We start from the raw sequence: 18,554 nt of genomic DNA on the forward strand, positions 1-18,554 counted from the left end.
CTGCATTGCCTGGAGCAAGGATTCACATTGCTAAGTCAATGTCAGGCTGATTTAGTCCTTGGATGGGGAATCTCCATCAACCAGTGCTTGCACTAGCAAGGAAGAGCAGTGACAGGCTGCTGAATGTCAGCCTGGTCCCTGGAGGTGACACTGAAGGGGCCCCATGGTGTGAGCAGCACAAACCCACAGCCCAGCTAATGGGGACCAGCACAGTGCCCATACAACGATGGAAAAATGCTGCTATCACATCCCAAAGTCACAATTTACTGCCTCAAACCCTCTTGTCTCATTCTCCCCTTGCTTTTCATGTGAACATAACCTGTATTTTCATGTGTCCTGAGTGGGTACAGAGCTCCCATGGCCCAGGAGCAGCTGCAGCTCTTGTGAGATGAGGAAGGAAGAAGCAGCAATTCCTCTCTGCGAGGCTACAAAGCCAATAAGGACCCCCTGGGATGAAAGGTACTCCATAAATCTGAGCTGTTATTATAAAACCAATCTCCACCACATCTCTTAATAATGCAGATTAACTGTGCAGTACCAGCACTATAATTAATATCATAAAAGTCAGAGATGGGAAAGGCCAGCGAGGCCATCCCATGGACTGCTCCCCACAGCACAGGGAAAGGGGAAAACTCCTGGGTGCCACCAGAGCCTGGGTCAGTGAAGGCAGGCTTGGCAGTGCTGGGCACCATGGAGGGAGTGGTGACAAGGAGGAGGTGGCACATGGATCACCACATCTCTGGCAAAGCAAGGAGGGGAGCAGAGCCCATCTCTTGGTCCTGCAAGTACCCAATGCCAATCTCTCATGCCTCCTCTCCTGTCCATACAATCAGGGAATTATTGAGGTTGGAGAAGACCTTTAAGATGACTGAGTCAGACCATTAACACAGCACTGCCAAGGCCACCACTAAGCCATGTCCCCAGGTGTGACACCCACATGCCTTTTGAATCCCTCCAAGGATGGTATAACTTCACTGCTGACTTGAGGAGTCTGTGCCAGGGCTCAATGCCACTTTTGGTGAAGAAATTTTTCAAATATCCAGTATAAACATCACCTGGGGCAACCTGAGGCTGTTTCATCTTGCCCAATTGCTTGTCACCCAGGAGAAGAGACCAACCTCTCAGTGTCTTCCCTCAAACCTCCTTTTCTCCAGGCTAAACACTCCCAGCTTCCTCATGGACTTGTGGTCCAGAACCTTCCCCAGTTCCTTTCCCTTCTCTGAACACACTTCAGCACCTCAATGTCCTTCTTTTTGTCAGGGGGCCCAGAACTGAGCCCAGGATTTAAGGTGCCCTTCACCAATGCAGAGTACACAGGGACAATCACTGTCCTGGTCCCTCTCACCACGCTATTGCTGGTACAAACCAAGATGCCACTGGTCTTCTGGGTCACCTGGGGACACTGCTGGCCTCTCTCCCAAATCCTTATGGGTGTCACCATCAACTTTTCACCAGGTGGACTCAGAAGACCTTAGGGAGCCCCCTGAGAGCTGTGTGGGGACATGGGTCAGGGGACATGAGCGTGCACTGACCATGGCAGGGCAGGCTCTTTGCAGGAAGAGCCCGTGTCCCAGCCCAGCTTCCCAAGGGATGAGCGTTCCCACAGACCCTGCACCTCCCATCCCACAAGGAGCTTCCAGAGCCAGGAGACACAACCCTGCCATACACACACAGAGAGCTCAGCAGCATCACCAGGCTCAGATTCCCCTGCCCAGGGACTAGCACTGCTCCTCACTGCCTCCCAACCTACAGCCCAAGCCAAGGCACTCTCACTTCCTCCACATCCCTCTCTCATCTCCCTCCTGAGCTCTGTGCATGGCCCTGGCACTGCTCCCTGCCTGCTCATGGGGCTGGCACTGTGGCAGTGGGCAGGGCAGGAGGGGCACAGCCCTGCCTGGCACAGCCCTGCCTGGCACAGCCCGTGGTGTGTGCTGCGGGATCAGCTGTGGGAATGCAAATCTGCGCTTCCCCCGCCGCAGCAGCGCTAACAAGATAATGAATATTTTCATCAGCTGCACAGAATACAAACATCTGCACAGGCTGGGGGAGTGGGGAGCAGGGCTGGGGGTTGAGGAACAGCTCCCTGGCATCCCTCACTGCAGGGGCAGCAGCTCCACTGCCAGGGAAAGGAAAGTTCTTGTCCCTGAGCCAGGAGAAGTCCATAGATGACATTCCCTCAGCTCCAGTGGGTGCTGGCACTGTCTGACAGCAGTGCCTTGGCTCTGGACTGTGCTGGTGTCTGTAAGAGCCTTCCACCCCTGCCATGGGCAGGGACACCTTCCACTGTCCCAGATTGCTCCCAGCTCTGTCCAGCCTGGCCTTGGGCACTGCCAGGGATCCAGGGGCAGCCACAGCTGCTCTGGGCACCCTGTGCCAGGGCCTGCCCACCTTCTGATTGAGTAACTTCTTCCTCATCTAAATCTCACAATCATGGATGTACAATTGCAGGACCAGCCACTGTGGCCATCCCTCTTCCTCTTCCTCCCTCTCCCTGGGGCTGAGGCACATGCTGGGAGCAGTGGAGCTCTCACAGGCAATGACCAAACAGCAGAAGCTGACTCTCTGTGAGGTTATCCTGCTACCTCCACAGATAAGGAATGAAATGGAGCAGCTCAGAGGTGGATCCACAGCCGGGATGGGGCAGCAGGAGCAGCAGGTGGCTGCAGTGGCCATGTCCATGTTCATCAAGGATGTGACAGCCCATTTCCCAAATCCTACCTGCAGCTGATGCAGAACCAGCATTTGAACATGAGAACTCCAGTATTTGAACAATCTCTGTTACAAGGCATCTCTTCCACCCTGGACCCCTGCATTGTCTGACACCACACCTGCTTTTGTTTTTGTTGAATAAAAAATGCTCCCAACCTGCTGAAGAAGCACGTGGCTGCAGACTGGGCAACACCAGCTCAAAGCCACACAATCTGTCATCCTTTTTGGTGGGATGAGAACTTTGAAATGGAAAGGGATGCAACAGCAGCCTAACTAACTGATGGAATACTGTGCTAATTGCATTAGTCATTTCTACACTGGATTGGAAAAAAAACCTCACTGCTGAGCCCGGCCAGTGAAGATGTGCTCAAAATACAGTGTGTGTCTGTGGGCTCTGAAACATCCCATACATCCCCACAGCAGATCCCACCTTCACAGAGCTGCTGAACTCCTAATAACCCCTTAGCTGCTACTCAGGATCACAGCATGAGGCGTTAGCCTGGCTTGGAAAGACATCATTGCTTCCAACTAGCGTGTCTGAGGCTTCAAAGTTGTGAACAGGTAATAGAACTGCAGCAACAAACAATAAAAAGATGAATGAAATGGAAGGCAGCCACTGGAAAAGAGATCCATCCATTATCCTGGCCTGAAGGGTAATAGGTAAACAAGGCACTGGTGCACTGGCTGGCACTGAGCTCAGGAATAATAAACAGCACAATTATAACTCCTGGGCTTGGAGGTTTCAAAGAGAGGGAGAAAAATAGTGGAGGGGGGGAAAGGGTGTTAATGTAACCACTTACAGACATGACATTGGTGTTGCTGAGGGGGAAGCAGGATGTCCCTGCCAGGGCTGGCCCATGAGCTCCAAGCCAGGGCACCAGCAAAGCCCCTCCAGCCCCTCACACCCAGGGGTGAGGCTGAGCCCCCATCCCAGTGCCTGGCAGCACCCATGGGTGGGAGGGCACCAGGTGAACAGTGCATGGGTGGAGATGTTTGCCAAACAGCCCTGGCAGGGATGGCACTGAGCTGCCAGCTCACCCTGCCACCACTGCTGCTCTATTGAGGGATGAGAAACATCGAGGGGAAGAAGAGACAGATTTAAAATGAACTGGCCAAACTCCCCATCAATATCATGAGAACTGCCCACATCATCTCAGTGACCTGACAGCACAAATGGAGCTGTGTGGAGGCACAGCCTACTGGAAGCAGCTGGGGCAGTGCCCATCCCTCCCTGCAGCACCCCTGGCACCTCAGCACCACCTCCAACCTGCTCCCTTCCCTTCCCCAAGGACAAAGAAGCAGCAGCCCTGTTTTATAAATGGAAATAGGGGGAACAGCATCCTCCAGGGACTGAGTTTGCAGAGGGAAGGGTGATTCCAATTTGCAGGAAAGTGCTCAGCACGGCACAGCACGGCAGCCCTGGCTCCTCCACAGCCATCCTCCCTGGATATGGAGGGAAACCACTTGGTGCTCAGCAGGGAGGGAGCACCAACGTGAATGCTCTCCCTGCCTCCTGCCACCAAACCATTCTGGCTCCTTACCTGCCCTCAACACCTCAGAACTCCCTGGACTCGCTGGGAGGAATCAAACAGGGGCTGTGTGGGTGTTCCTGTGCCCTCCAGGGGCTTTGCCAGGCTGGAGCAACAGCCAGGATGAGAGGCAGAGGTAGGGATGGGAAGGGACTCTGGTAAGGGGAGACAGCTGCTCCCAGCTGCCAGGCATTGCCCTGACATCCCATTTGCCATGCAGCAATAATCCAGCAAATAAAGCTGGCTCCACGGGCAGTATTTTGGGATTTCTCCATATTAATGGCATAAAGGCAACAGTCTGAAACTGCAAACAGCTTTTAAACAAAAATATCTATTCCCTCATGGCAAAGAGACAACACAAAAACAGATAAAGAATGAGCAAACAATCCATTTGGAAAATAATTCCTCAGTGATTTGGGAACGGCACAGGGCTCAGGCTCTGCCCCACCGTGAGGCAACGGGGGGAAAATCACTCTAATCTAGTCTTTAGTGAGCTGCATCCATTGCTGAGCCTCCCAGCTAGACCAGGAGGTGTGACTGGAATAGATCAGCTCCAATCCCATCTCCTTATTAACCTCCCAGAGCATTTTGCCAATGGGAACAGCCTTTTTTAAGGAGAGGAGAGGGGTGCCCAGAAGAAGATGGCTCTGAATGTGCTTTTGGCTCAGCAGTGGAAGGACCAAGGGAGGCTTCTGGTGAGTGAGGGAAGATCCCTCTGCAGTCCCCTCCCAAAGTGCCCACGAGGGACTGCACAGGAGAAGCATCACTGGAGGAGTGCTTTGATTTAAATCCTTGCAGTAAGGCAGCAGCAGCAGCAGCAGCAGCGATGCCATGGTGCACTCCTCCAAGCAGGAACCCTGATGCTGGCATGTCCAACTGAGCAGCTGAGCACCCCAACCTCCACGGAAGCCATCAGTGGTTATTTAACACCCTCAGTACAGGAGAAGCTGCCCACAGAGCTCCTAGCTGCTGATGGCTGGAGCAGAGCTGCAGGGATGCTGTGGTGCTCACATCCTGCTGGGCTGTGGCTGCATTGTCGCTGCTGGATGGGGAAGGGGCCCTTGGCACCAGCAGGAAGGGGCACGTGGGCAGGGCCAGGCTCTAGGCAGCACAGGAAGGGTTTCCATCAGTGCTGGGGTGCATGTGGAGCACGTGTGAAGCACACAGCAGGGACCAGGCTGGCTGCTGCCCAGCCCTGCTGGGGTACACTGGTCTCAGCAGGCAGAACATGCTTCCTCCACCCATCCCCTGGGTGTTGCCATCTCCTCAGGCATACAGCTGAAGTCTTTGGATAAATGCCTGAGCCCCTAGGACAGAATGACATCTATTAAAGGGGAAACACAAAATCTGAAGCAGAACTGACTGCAACCACACGTTGGTCTGAGACCTCCCAAGCTGTTCTGTATCTCGCATCCATCAGTGCTCTGCATCCTGAAGGTACCTAGGGCACACCCCCAGCCCTTGCAGCTGGTCAGATACCATACAGCCATCACTGCTACACCTGATCCATCCCACTGGTGTGCTGAGCATGGCCAGGAGGGTGCCAAGAGGAAGGACCAGGCTCTGCTCAGTGATGCCCAGCAATGGGACCAGAAAGAGGCGATGGGCAGAAACTGCTCTCCAGGAAGTTCCATCTGAACATGAGAAAGAAACTTCTTCACAGTCCAGTGACCAAGCACTGGAACAGATTGCCCAGAGAGGGTGTGGAGTCTCCCTCACTGGATTATTCAATAACTGCTTGGAAGCAATCCTGTGCCCTGTGCTCCAATTGGACCAGATAACCCAAAGTGGTTCCTTCCACAGAACCTGGCCCATTCTGCAGCCACCAGAAGGGCAGAGATTCTAATTAATCAGTGCTGCAGCTCCTTAGGTGGCAAAGAGACCTCCCTGACCCTCAGGGGATGGAAATTCTGCAGTAACTGATAAGTGTTGCCCAGGCCAGGGTGTGCAGGGCAGCTTTTCCCAGCACAAAGGCTCCCTCCCCACCCCATGCTGACATGCCTGGCAGATTGAGAATATCCTATTTATTAAAGACACTGAAGATGTGGCGACATGGGAAGCAGACACCATTCAAAAGATTGTCACATCTGCATAGCTAAAGGATCCCAGCAGTCGTAAATCCCTCTAAAATACTCAGCCCCTTGTTCTGATAGCAGGTTCTTGCTCCTACTTCGCAGAAACAGGCTTTTAATCCCTAGTATTAGGCAGCTTCCTGCTATGTTTCAAATGCACCAAATTAAGGGCTTCTCTAACAGCTGGTGTCTTAATGCTCAGAGAGGTTCTTGAATATCTATGAAAATCAGAGGCAAATTACATCTTTTAGTTAATAATTTCTTCTCCATTAACCTCCTTCTCTTCCCTTGTTAAGGAATGATGTAATGGTGCTTCTACACCGTGACCTGCCAACACCCCTGGCAGCCTGGCCCTGGGGGAGGACACTGCAGGGAGCTGAGCCCTTCTCATCACTGCCTGCTGCTTTTGGAGCCTCACTCAGATGGGAAAAGGGCAGCTGGGCTGACCTTCCCAGCTGCTGGAAGCATTTCTGGAGCACGATGTGCTGCGAGCTCTGCAGAGCCACTTCATGGCACGCCACAGCCTGCGCCACGTGGGCAGCTTGGCAGGATGCTCCTGCTCCAGACCTGCTTTCTCCTGCTCCTCACTGCTGCTAACTTAACATATAATAACAAAACAATTACAATTATAAACATGTTAGACACAAACACAAACATCACAGTTATTTCTTATGTATTTTAGCCTGAGAAATAAAAATTAGTAACAGCTTTAAGCTCCTTCACAAAGATTAAAATAACTACCTTATATTTACAAAGTAAACATATAATTCTTATTACAAAACCAGAAAACAAAACTACAACTATTCATCCCTTCGTTATACAAAGCCCATCACAATGTAAAGAAAAAAATCTCTCATCTCAATAGAGAACAAAAATAAAGGTACATTTTTTATTAAAGTCACAAAAGCACTCACTACCCTAAAATTAACTTAGAAAACAAACAAGCTAATATAAGTAAACCAGTAATCCCTAAAAGAAAAACCCAAAAACTAAGTAGTCTCAAAATAATTAGGAAAAAGAACCAATTACAAAAAAGCCACATTAAGACAACAAAGAATCCGTAGAATTCCCCAATGTTCATCATTTACAAAAAAACCTCCAATTTTTAAAATCATTCTAATTCTAGGACTAAAGAACTGAAACCCAGCCGGCTGTACAAAGAACTTGGCTGTCTCTGCACAGCTCCTCACTGGGAAAAGCTTCTCCCCACTGCACACCCCGGCCAGCATGGCAGGAGTGGGACCAGCCCTGGCAAGGAGGACTAACAGCCCCTTTTTAACCACAAAACCTGCCAGGCAGAGCCCCAGGGAGTGCCTTCTGGCCCTGGAAGGTGCCATCCCAACACCCCAGGTGTTTTATTCCAAGGGCAATCCCGGCAGGAAATGCTCCTGGTCCAGCTCAGGACTGCCCAAAGCTGCCATCCTCAGGATGCCCTCAGAGGGGAACACTTAAAGCAGCCACGTGCCCCAGGATAAAGCAGCCCCACAGACAATCCTTGTGTGCTTTCCAGATGGAGTTCAGCCCTGAACAGGGGATACATTTGCTGCCTGGAAGGAACAAAGCATCCCTTAGACCCACCAGCTCATGGAAAACTTCATCTCTGCAGCCCTGGCTCTGCTCTGATGATTCTGATGATTCCACTGACAATTCTACCATGAGGGAGAGAAAGCAAAGAGGAGTCTGCTGGGAAAATTGCCTTTGTGTCCTGTCAGTTCTCACTCCCAGCAAAAGCTTTTGATGATGCAGTTTGTAATGCCTCTGTCATCAAGAGAGCAGAAGGCCAGAGCTCAGCTTGAATCCACAGCCAGGGAAGTTTTCGTCAGCTGGACAAAAACACCTGGAAGAACTCTGTGGGCAGCAGGGATGAGGAGCCACAGGTCCAGCTGAAATCAGAGGCAGCAATGAGGTGTTGGTGCCTGAACAGGAAATGAACTGGTGCTGGGCAGGGAGAGCTGTGTCTGGGTGGGGTGTGAGCTGGAGCCTCTCCTGACTGTGATTAGTGCTGCTGCTTCAAAACTCACAGAGCCACCCTGGCTCACACCTGATCAAAACACAGTTGCGTTCAGAAGACCTGAAGAAAAACAACTAAATAACTCACTTGCCAGCCCTGAATTCAGCAAGCTCTCCTCTGTGAGCCCTGCAAGGTGAAGGCATTCACCTTCAGCTCATTTACATGATTTATCATGCTATATCCACAGCTCCTCCCAGCACTGTGATGGGGCACTGAATAAAACCAGCTGGCACAGGCTGGAAGCACAGCAAAGGAAATGCTCTTTCACACCACACACAACCAAACAGCTTGTTGTTGCAGGATAGCATGGAGATGGAAGACATCAGTGCTCAGAAAGAGACGAGGCAATACTCCTAAGAAAGGCCCACAGAGCCCAGCTGGATGTGTCTCATCCTGACAAGGCACAGACCAGCTCAGGAGGGTCCTGTGCTGCTGCCAGAGGGAAAGATGAGCAGGTTAGAAAGCCATGGATGCTCCTTGTCCTCTTGCTGTCTTCCCCTCATGAACAAACCAGAGATTCTGGCTCTGTCCCACTGGAGCTCGGTCCCATCTCACCACCCTGATATTCCCAAAACGAGGAGCAGAACCAGGACATACCTGAAGGTCATCTGGAACACCTGCCCTTGGTTGACGTGCTGGCTCCTGTTGTTGTAGCCGTGCAGCATCTCCCCAAAAAGGGTGTCATTGAACTTGGCATCCGCCTTCAGGCACTTGGGGCCCTCGCAGATGTCAGACAGCATCAGGCAGGACTTCCCATCCGGGGCCAGCTTGTACTCCTCCACACACCTGTGGGGCACCACAGGCCACGGGAGATGAGCCAGGCACGGAGCAACCCACCCCACGAGCCCCTGCCAGCCCAGCCAAGCACCACCAACACCTGCAGCAGTTGTCTGGACACGGGAAGGGTCACAGAGCCCAAATCCTCTGCCCTGGCTGGGTTGGTGACCAGTGAACAGGGGCTTGGCTCCCAACTCCCCTCCCTCCTGCAGCAGCGTGGCCCATCTGCCTGCAGAGAGGTTTTGTGGGGCTTGGAGCTCCCTGGTCTGAGGGAAGGTGTCCCTGCCCATGGCAGGGGGGTGGAATAAGAGGAGCTTTCAGGTCCCTTCCAACCTAAACCATTCCATGATTCCATGCTGTCCTGTCTGGAGCTGCCCCGTGCTGGAGAGCAGAGCTGAGCCCACTGTGTGTCTGCTGCTTGGGTACTAACATTCCCCACAGCACAGCAAAGCAAAATCAAGCTCCTTCCCCTTCTTCCACCTAGAAATACCCTCCTGCAAAGAAGCAGCTCCAGCCTGGCTGCTCCTCTGCTCTTTGATCCCACTTCTAAGCCTATTCTGGGTAGGATTCACGTGTTCATCTTCAACAGGCAGCAAGGGAAACTGAGGCAGGCAGCAGGGATGTGGTTTAACTGCAGACACTGGACACCTCAGTGGAATCTTTTGCAAATGTGCCATCCAGCCTCTCCTCCTCTTCCACCAGCCTTTTTGTCAGTTCCCACCATACTGGGAAACCTCTGTTCCCTCCCTACTCATTCCTCCCCACAGCCCCACTGCTGTAACACCAACCCCACCTCTACCCAGGCTTGCTTCCCTCTCCCCTTCCCCTACTGCATTTTACTGCAAGCAGAACTCCCACCAGTCTGTCACACTTTTCCTTGCCTGTTCCCAAAGCGCAGCTCAGCCTTGAAAAGGGATTATGAAAAAAAGAAGGGAAAAAACAAACAAACAAAAAAAAAAAACCAAAAACCAAACAAAACCAAACAAAAACAGGGAAAGAGTCTCTGTCCTTGAGTATGCAAGGCTGAAATGCAGATTTGTGTGGGTGGAATGTCCCAAGATTTTCTGGACCCTCCCCTCAAAGGGTGCTGGAGTCCACATGAATTTCTAACCCTTCTGCAGGCACGGAGCAGAAAATGTGCTCTGTTTTGGTGACTCAGTCACTGCACTGCTAAACAATAATAAAAAAGGTAGTGGGGGTGGAAAAATAAACAACAAAGCAGCAAAAATGGAATAAATAAAGGAGAAACTGGCACAGGCAGAGCTCCCTGAGCTGCTCTTCGCAGGGACCAGCCAGCAGTCAGAGCTGTGAGGTCTTTGCTGCACCTGCAGGCGTCGGGACTTGACGGATGCTCCTCGGAGCTACTGCTAGCAATTCACTCCCCTTCTTGCTTTTGGGCATTTTCTTTCTGAAAGGGCTTTTTCCCCCCTTTCTTCATTCTAATCTGTCACACTGGGACATGGAGTAAGTTCCTGAGTGTGCCTGAGAGTGTGAACCAGCCTTGGGCTGGGGCAGGCGATGGATGGCTGCAGCTGTGCAGCATAAAGCCAGATAATCACTGAGCTCCTTTTAGAGCACACTGCAGCCAGGGAGATTTTCCTGAGAGAAAATGCTAAACTGTGTAGGATTATAAGATCCTGGCCAAAATCAGGGATGAGACTCTATTTTTAAGGGAGGCACAGGGGAGAAAAAAAAAGTAGATTTTAAAAGTAGTATTTTTTAAACAAATCCTACACCTTCCCCTCCAACACACACACAATGCACAATTTTTGGGTCCCTTCACAGTGAGTCACAGAACAAGCTGTACTGTCACACAGTGGGGGAGAGAAGGAAGGTGCATCTGCTCACACTGCTCCTCACACTTCCCTCAGGAAAACCAGGTGCCTCTATTCCCTGCTGGATGTCAGCTCCATCAGCAGCCTTTTTCTTGGACACTCAAATCCAGACTGGGCTGGGCTGGGTGGCACAGGGGGTGGCAGGGATGGAGATTCACAGAATTCACAGAATTCACAGAATCACTGGCTGGGCTAGGCTGGGTGGTGCAGGAGGTGGCCAGGGATGGAGATTCACAGAATTCACAAAATCACTGGGTTGTAAGAGACCTTCAAGATCATCAAGTCCAACCCAGCCCCAACCCCTCAACTCAACCCTGGCACCCAGTGCCACATCCAGGCTTTGTTAAACACACCCAGGGATGGGGACTGCACCACCTCCCTGGGCAGCCATTCCAGAACTTTATCACCCTTTCTGTGAAAAACTTTTTCCTAATATCCAACCTAAATTTCCCTTGAAGTACGTTGGGATGAAATGAGATGAATGAAAGTCATGCAGTAATTCCCATAGGAATTACTGGAACATTGTGTAAAATTGTTTATAGGTAAAGACCAAAGCAGTATTTTGGGGCTCATAATTTATCTATCCCTTGTTTTAGCAAATTGTAATGAACAATTAACCATTTTAGCTCAGGCTTTGCGCCCACCATTGGTAATTCCTGACAATACTCCAATGGCCAAGGCTATTGCCTTACCAGCGCACACCACAGAGCAAGTCATGCCAATACAAGAACAGCAAATGTTGTTTGAACGTGCAGATATGGAAACTGCTGGTTTTTTTGGATAAAGGACATTGGCCATGATCAACCACAGATAACCTGCAGCTTGATGTATAGTAACAAAACAATACTTATAGGAAGGGGTTGCTTGTTGAGGAGCCTTGGAAGGGACTGAGGTGGAAGAGGTTTTACAGTGACTGCTGTGAGCCAGAGAGAAGTTTGACTAGAGCATCCATGTTCACCCCTGAGAGAACTTTCTACTAAGGTGGTTGACATAGAAACCAAGAAAGAAAGAAGGATAAATAAGAGAAACCTGCAACATCCTGTTCCAATGAGCACTTTGTTTCTGTGACCAATGAGTGAAGTGTAAATTTATGACTTTGAAAGAATGTATAAAAAGCATGCAAGCTATAACAAAAACAGTTTGAAGCCCGCTGAAAATGTATTGTGACCATCTCAACTATGACAGCTGCCTGGAGGGGACTCACCCACAGAACATGAAGATGGTGCTGGAGGAGGGGTCGTGGGGCAGAGGCAGGGTCTGCTGCAGGCAGAGCCAAAAACAGTTTGAAGCCTGCTGAAAATGGAGCGCTGCTTTGTATTGTGACCATCTCAACTATGACAGCTGCCTGGAGGGGACTCACCCACAGAACATGAAGATGGTGCTGGAGGAGGGGTCGTGGGGCAGAGGCAGGGTCTGCTGCAGGCAGAGCTGCTCGCAGCCGCCGTTGAAGCCGTCGGAGCAGTCGATCCCTTTGGAGTAGTCGTAGCAGCCAGTGCCATCCTTCATGGGCCGCAGGTCCTCGGGGCACTGCAGCGAGACAGGGCACAGGAAAGGTCACCTGGGCATCCTCCCCCACCCTGGAGCCCCTGTGCCTCTCAGGGCACAGCCCATCCCAGAGCCAGTGCTGCTGAACGCCTTCTCCATCTGAAGGAGAGGAGTTTGTCCTGAGAGATGGATGGGGTAGCCCTGCATCACCTCTCACAGCCCGTGGGAAAGGGACAGGGATTTGGTCTGCTGCCAATGCCTTCCTCCTCATCCTCGGTTAAATCCTTGAGGCAGCAGAACTACACAGCAATAAAGCCTCAAGCCAGCGTGAGGCAAAACATGGTAACCCCCTATGTTTGCTCCCTGTTCCTCCAAAATGCAGAAAAATCCAGTGCAACCCAGAAAGAAACACCTCAACACATGGGACCAACCCAGAGAAGCATCTCAGTGCTTGGGAATGACCTAGAAATCCATCTCAACCCATGCCAGGCAGGTCAGCAAGCACAGCCCTGGCATCATGCACAAAAGGATCTTGATGCCCACTGTGGGCAGGACCAGCCCATGGCAGAAGCAGGACTGGGGCAGCCAGGATGGCAGCCCAAGCTCATCAGTTTTCCACAGCTGAGGGAACCATGGCTTTAATTTCTAATTGCAATTCCTCAGCTTGTTTTCCTTGCCCCAAAAGATAAAAGCCAGCAGATGGCAAATGCCATTGATAAATTCTCACCCAGACTAAAGCACACTTCCATTTTTGTTATTTATCCCTTTTCACCAAACAGACACGCACACAAACAACAACAAAAAGGCCAGTCCTTGAAAAAATAAATAAATCTTGTCTGGGACCAGCTCACAATTAAAAATGCATTATGGAATTTATTGAAGATGAGTTAGACTGGAAATGGCACAGGTAGTGATGAAGGCAGTTTATAAATGGCCTCTGTCAAGCAGAAGAAAGGTTATAAAACCACTATACTTCGTGCTTAAAAAAAGAAAATCAGTTTTCTATGTGAGCAAAATGCTGTACATATTAATAAAAGTTCAGGAGACCCTGGGCCTTGCACTCACTAACACCAGCAGGGTCCTGATGGGAGATGGGCTCCTGAGCCTCGCTCACTCATGGCTATTTAAGAAGAAAACAGGGACAGCAGAAGGGGGCTTTAGGGACTCCTGACCCCCACTAAGCCATCCCAGAATACTGGAATGTTTGGGTTGGAAGAGACCTCTCAAGACCATCCAGTTCCAACCCTGCTACCATAAGCAGGACACCTTCCACTGTCCCAGGCTGCTCCAAGCCCTGTCCAACCTGAGCAGGACACCTCCCACTGTCCCAGGCTGCTCCAAGCCCTGTCCAACCTGGCCTTGGACACTGCCAGGGATCCAGGAGCAGCCAGAGCTGCTCTGGGCAACCAGGGCCAGGGCTTCCCCCACCCTCACAGGGAAGAATTTCATCCTAACATGTAATCTAAACCTCCCTTCCTTCAGTTTAAAACCATCACATTTGTCCTACCCTGCTATAAGGTTCATCCCCGTCTTTCCCTCCACCTCCTAGAAACCCTGTGCCACTTCCCTACAGCAGCAGCATCAAAACTGCTTCTGTCCCACCTGATCTCTGGGTCAGCTGTCCCTCAGATCCCTCACTGCCTCCTGTGCCCTCAGCTCTGAAGCTTGCAAACCTCAGCAGCATCCTTGGGGACACCGGGTAAGGCGAGAAGGGAAGGCACAAGGCTTGTCCCTCCAAAGGGTCTTGGCAGCAAAGGGCTCTGAAATAGGATGCTGTCCATCCTTGCAGAGCAGGCAGGGTCCCAAAGACACAGCTCTGGAATTAGCAGCAGACGACTTGGGAGCAGGAGCCTTTCCAGATGCATACACAGAACAATGAAGGAGGAGAGGACACTGAGAACAACCTGTGCTTTCCACCACCCCAGAGCTGCCTGGGAAACAGCACCAGGATGGGAGTGTTTGTGAATCTGCAGATACAGCTCTTATCTCCCATGCTCTGCTCCTTGTCTGCTGTAAGAGCAGAGCTGTGTAAATTGGCAGAGAGGATCTCCCTGGAGGACAGGGGGAGGTCTGGCTGCAAACAGCCTCTCTGCTCACAGCACTGCATCTGCCCCTCTGCTGCTCTCCCCACATCCACAGGGATGGGGGCAGGGCTCTGCTCAAGTTCCCTCTGGAGATCCTGTGGGATTTTCCAGGGTGCTGAAGGCAGCTGGATGGGACTGTAAGGCAGCAGGAGCTGCAGGACCACAGCCAGAGGATCAGTCACGGCTTTTCAGAGTTGTCACTTGGAATTCTTGCCTTGGCACAGATCCATGTGCTGAGCTCAGCACCTTCTCCAGCCCACAGAGGAAGAAGATGGTTCTTTCCCTGTGACTGGGTTAGTGGGTCAGCAAAGCCCTCCCTCCCTTCGTCCTACTCTGCTTGAGGCCACCCTTGGGATATTCCTCCAGTTTTGGCTCTTAACCACCACAAAACGTGCTTCCTTTCAGTTCATAATTATGCATCCTAATAGTCATTAATTACAGCAGGCAAATAGCTCAGCACAGCATTTGCAAAAGAAAGCGCTCCTGTCTCTCCACATCCATCCCTGCTCAGAGCAGAGCTGGCTCTCCAGTCAGCTGCTGTGCTGCAGCACGGGGCTCTCCAGGGACAGAGAGCTTTGGGAGCCAACGTGAGAGCTCGGGATGTATCCCTGCTCAGGAGAGCCAGGGGAAGCAGCAAACTTGGCAATCAGTACTGGCCAGGCAACACCAGCCTCTCCACAGAGGGTTTTGCAGGAATGAATAGGTGGATGAAGCAATTACTGAGCACAACAAATCACAGAATTGTTTGGGTGGGAGAGGACCTTAAAAATCAGCTCAACTCCCCTGCCATGGGCAGGGATGCCTCTCACTATCCCATGTTGCTCCAAGCCCTGTCCAACCTGGCCTTGGATACTTCCTGGGGCAGCCACAACTTCTTTGGGCTTATAAATGTTTGTAACACCCCTCCCTGCCCCTGGTGCAGAGGATTTCCCATTGGGTTGCCCCATCAATAGATCAGAGTGGGGAAAAACTGAAGTCCATTTGAGTGCAGCTATGTTCTTGCCCACAGGAGTCAGAAATGACCACGTAAAAAGCCAGTTTATGCTAATCCTGACTCGCTGATAGATCAGCTTGGGCTTCTGGATGGGTTTGGAAAGCCAGGACTCACCCTTTATACACTGTGCTTTTATAAAGGAGCAGATCTGTTCTTGCTGACATTGATTTGCCTGGCTTGGGCAGCAGAGAACCAATAATTACGGTGAGTTTTAATCAATGCCCCATCAATTTAGGTGCAGTTCAATTTGCAATCTGCCTTGGCAGTGACACAGGACGGGGGGCTCTGTTGGAAAATGATTACAAAATCAATAAGCACTCGGTCAATAACTCTGTCTGGGCGAGCAGGGGTGGCACGTCCCACCCTGGTGGGAGGAAAGCTGGTGCCCCAGCAGGGCCTGGGCAAACACCTCTGCACACCCCTCATCCACACATGGATTTATTGAGCCACAGAAGCAAAGGGATCCCACGCACTGTAACCCAGAGATTCAAAAGAGAAAGCAGTTTGTGGTTTACCACATTGGACTCGTATTGCACGTGTTCACTTCCAATTCCCAGCCCATCCTTTATCCATGGAGCTGACCAGGAAATACAGCTCAAGGCTTGGGAAAAGGGTGCTTAATCCATGCTGTGGAGAGGAAAAGGAGGTGTAGGGGGAGACTCCAACTCATGGTCTGCTCGAAATCCAAGGAGAAGCTGTTACCATACAAATATAATTCCACAGTCTTGCAAATCCAGTCCATCTATGCAGAAGTGAACTGATTTCTCTGTGCCGACAGACAGCCCTGAAAATTGCTCTTGGCATTGGAAAAGAAAACTTTCTTTTTGTGTTGTGTGTTAGCACTGATAACGCAGGTCCTGAAGGCTAAACATGACCCTCAGCTCCAATGTTCTGACCCTGCTGCTGCCGAGGGGTCTGAGGAGAAGGAGCCACCAGCAGCTCCACATGGTTTGGCTGATGGCATAGTTGGACACCAGCCCATCCCCTCCCATCCCAGAGCACACACATCCTTATTCCTGTGATTGCAGTCAGCAAATGAATTTTGAGTACTCACAGGGAATGGATGTGCTGAATAGGAAGTGCTATTTTTATCTGTTGTTTTGCAAAACAGGCTTTTTTCGCTTTTAAATGACATCTCCAAGGTGACACAGAGTAGCAGATTTGTGGCTGTGCCACATGCCCACAGCCACCCCTGGGAACACACCAGACCCAGCCTCACCCATGGGCTGTGGTTTGGAAGTACAAAGCGGGATGTCTGTGTCCACTGTGCCCACTGCTGTCACCCAGGACTGTCACTGTGCTGTCACCGTGCCCACTGCTGCCACCAGGACTCGGCACAGCTCCTCTGCCCAGCAGCACCAGCAGCATCCCCAGCACGGCCAGGGCAAACACAACAGGAGGGATTCTACCTCTGGGGGAAGGAACACAACAAACATCAGAACCTGTGTGGGACTGTTACCCAGCCTCACCCATACACAGGGGCTGTGGTTTGGAAGTACAAAGCGGGATGTCTGTGTCCACTGTGCCCACTGCTGTCACCCAGGACTGTCACTGTGCTGTCACCGTGCCCACTGCTGCCACCAGGACTGGGCACAGCTCCTCTGCCCAGCAGCACCAGCAGCATCCCCAGCACGGCCAGGGCAAACACAACAGGAGGGATTCTACCTCTGGGGGAAGGAACACAACAAACATCAGAACCTGTGTGGGACTGTGCCTTATGAAAATAAATACCTGGACAAGTCCCCGCTCATGTAAAGTAAAAAAAGAGCCTTTGCTCACTTTCTCGTTTGCAAAGCTCGTTAGCAGCAAGATGGGTGAGGGTCACTGGAAGGCAAATCATTACTGACACGGATCCCCAGGTGGGAGCACATCCGCTCTCCTCCATCTGAGCTCCTGCCAGAGCTGCTCAGCTCAGCTCAGCTCCTCTCCTCCATTATTAAGTTTAAAAACCAGAATACTTTATTAAGTGTTTCTGTAGAGAGTAAACTGCCCTTTTTGTTATTCCACTCTGTTTTCTCAACAACAGCAGCCTTCTAGTCAGAGCCTTCTGTGTGAGGTCCTGGAGGTGATGCTCTGGGTACAGATCAGTCTGAATCCCCTCAGCTCTTAAAACCAGAGGGAAGCTGCCACCAAACCCCACTCCCAGTGCTGCTCCAGGGACCTTTCTCACACCTGGATACCTCCAGAAGTGAGACCCAGGACCCCAGGCTGCATCCCTAGCACTGCTGGCCTGAGGCAGCACAATCAGCTGGTGGTTCAGTGCCACAGAGCAGGAGGACCATTTCCAAAGGCCCTAATGACCCCCCTTTGTGTCGAGTCCTCACCGAGGAACCTCCTCAGCGTGAGACAAAAACATTAATCTGAGACACTGCTAAGGTACAAGCAAGTGCCAGCATTTTAATGAGCTCCTGTCTATGCACTGGCATGTGTTTATTTGCTTGTTGGAGCTCAGAAATGGTACAAATGCAGTAAACCCCTCTGTGTCCATATATATATATATATATATATATGGACAATTCTAGCTTATTCTGCCTTGTTTTCTTGACTCAGAAGGCCCCTGGTGAGCAAAGCTCCACAGCATCAGCAGGACAGAGCGTGGCTGCATGCTGCTCAGTCTCTGTGTGTGAGATTTATCCCTCCTCTAGCAATATTTTGATAAAACAGGGCCAAAATGTTGGTTGCTAAAGGGCTCTCCAGAGCCTCCCGAGGGCAGGGATGTCCCCACCAACCCCAGCTGTGGCAAAGTCCTTCCTGACACCCCACTGAGGGAGGAACATCCTTCCCAGAGGGGAACATTACAACCATTTTCTGAAATAACAGTCATTATCTTCCCACTCTTTCACCCCCCTCCCTCCTTTTCCCCTGCTTCCTTTTCCCTTTAAAGATCATCAATCATTATTTTAGCCTCAGAAAATCAAACCCATCTGTCTTGCAGGCTCCTGAGAACATGCTGCTGGTGTTTCTCAGCCTGGTTTCTCTGTGAAAGTTGGGATGGAGGATCCATGGGGGAGATGAGGCAGCATCTCCTCACCTCTGGCCAGAACTCCAGTGAACCCTC

At 51.2% G+C, this 18,554-nt stretch overlaps 1 protein-coding gene across 5 annotated transcripts in view; it reads right to left on the bottom strand.

The window, feature by feature from the left end:
• Positions 1 to 18,554, bottom strand: part of ASTN2 (astrotactin 2) — a 323,200-nt gene that overhangs the window by 126,398 nt on the left and 178,248 nt on the right. For 4 of the 5 annotated variants that reach the window (XM_039720164.1, XM_039720165.1, XM_039720167.1 and 1 more), the window contains 2 exons: positions 12,294 to 12,460; positions 8,919 to 9,107 (listed from right to left, as the gene is read on the bottom strand). In XM_039720164.1, the coding sequence (XP_039576098.1) occupies positions 8,919 to 9,107; positions 12,294 to 12,460 (356 nt within the window). Of the gene's footprint in view, positions 1 to 8,918; positions 9,108 to 12,137; positions 12,201 to 12,293; positions 12,461 to 18,554 lie in introns of those variants that run through there. The other variant, XM_039720168.1, reaches the window with a different exon arrangement.

The sequence above is a fragment of the Passer montanus genome, unplaced genomic scaffold (assembly GCF_014805655.1).
Source record: "Passer montanus isolate IOZ18808 unplaced genomic scaffold, ASM1480565v1 scaffold43, whole genome shotgun sequence".
NCBI classification, from domain to species: domain Eukaryota; kingdom Metazoa; phylum Chordata; class Aves; order Passeriformes; family Passeridae; genus Passer; species Passer montanus.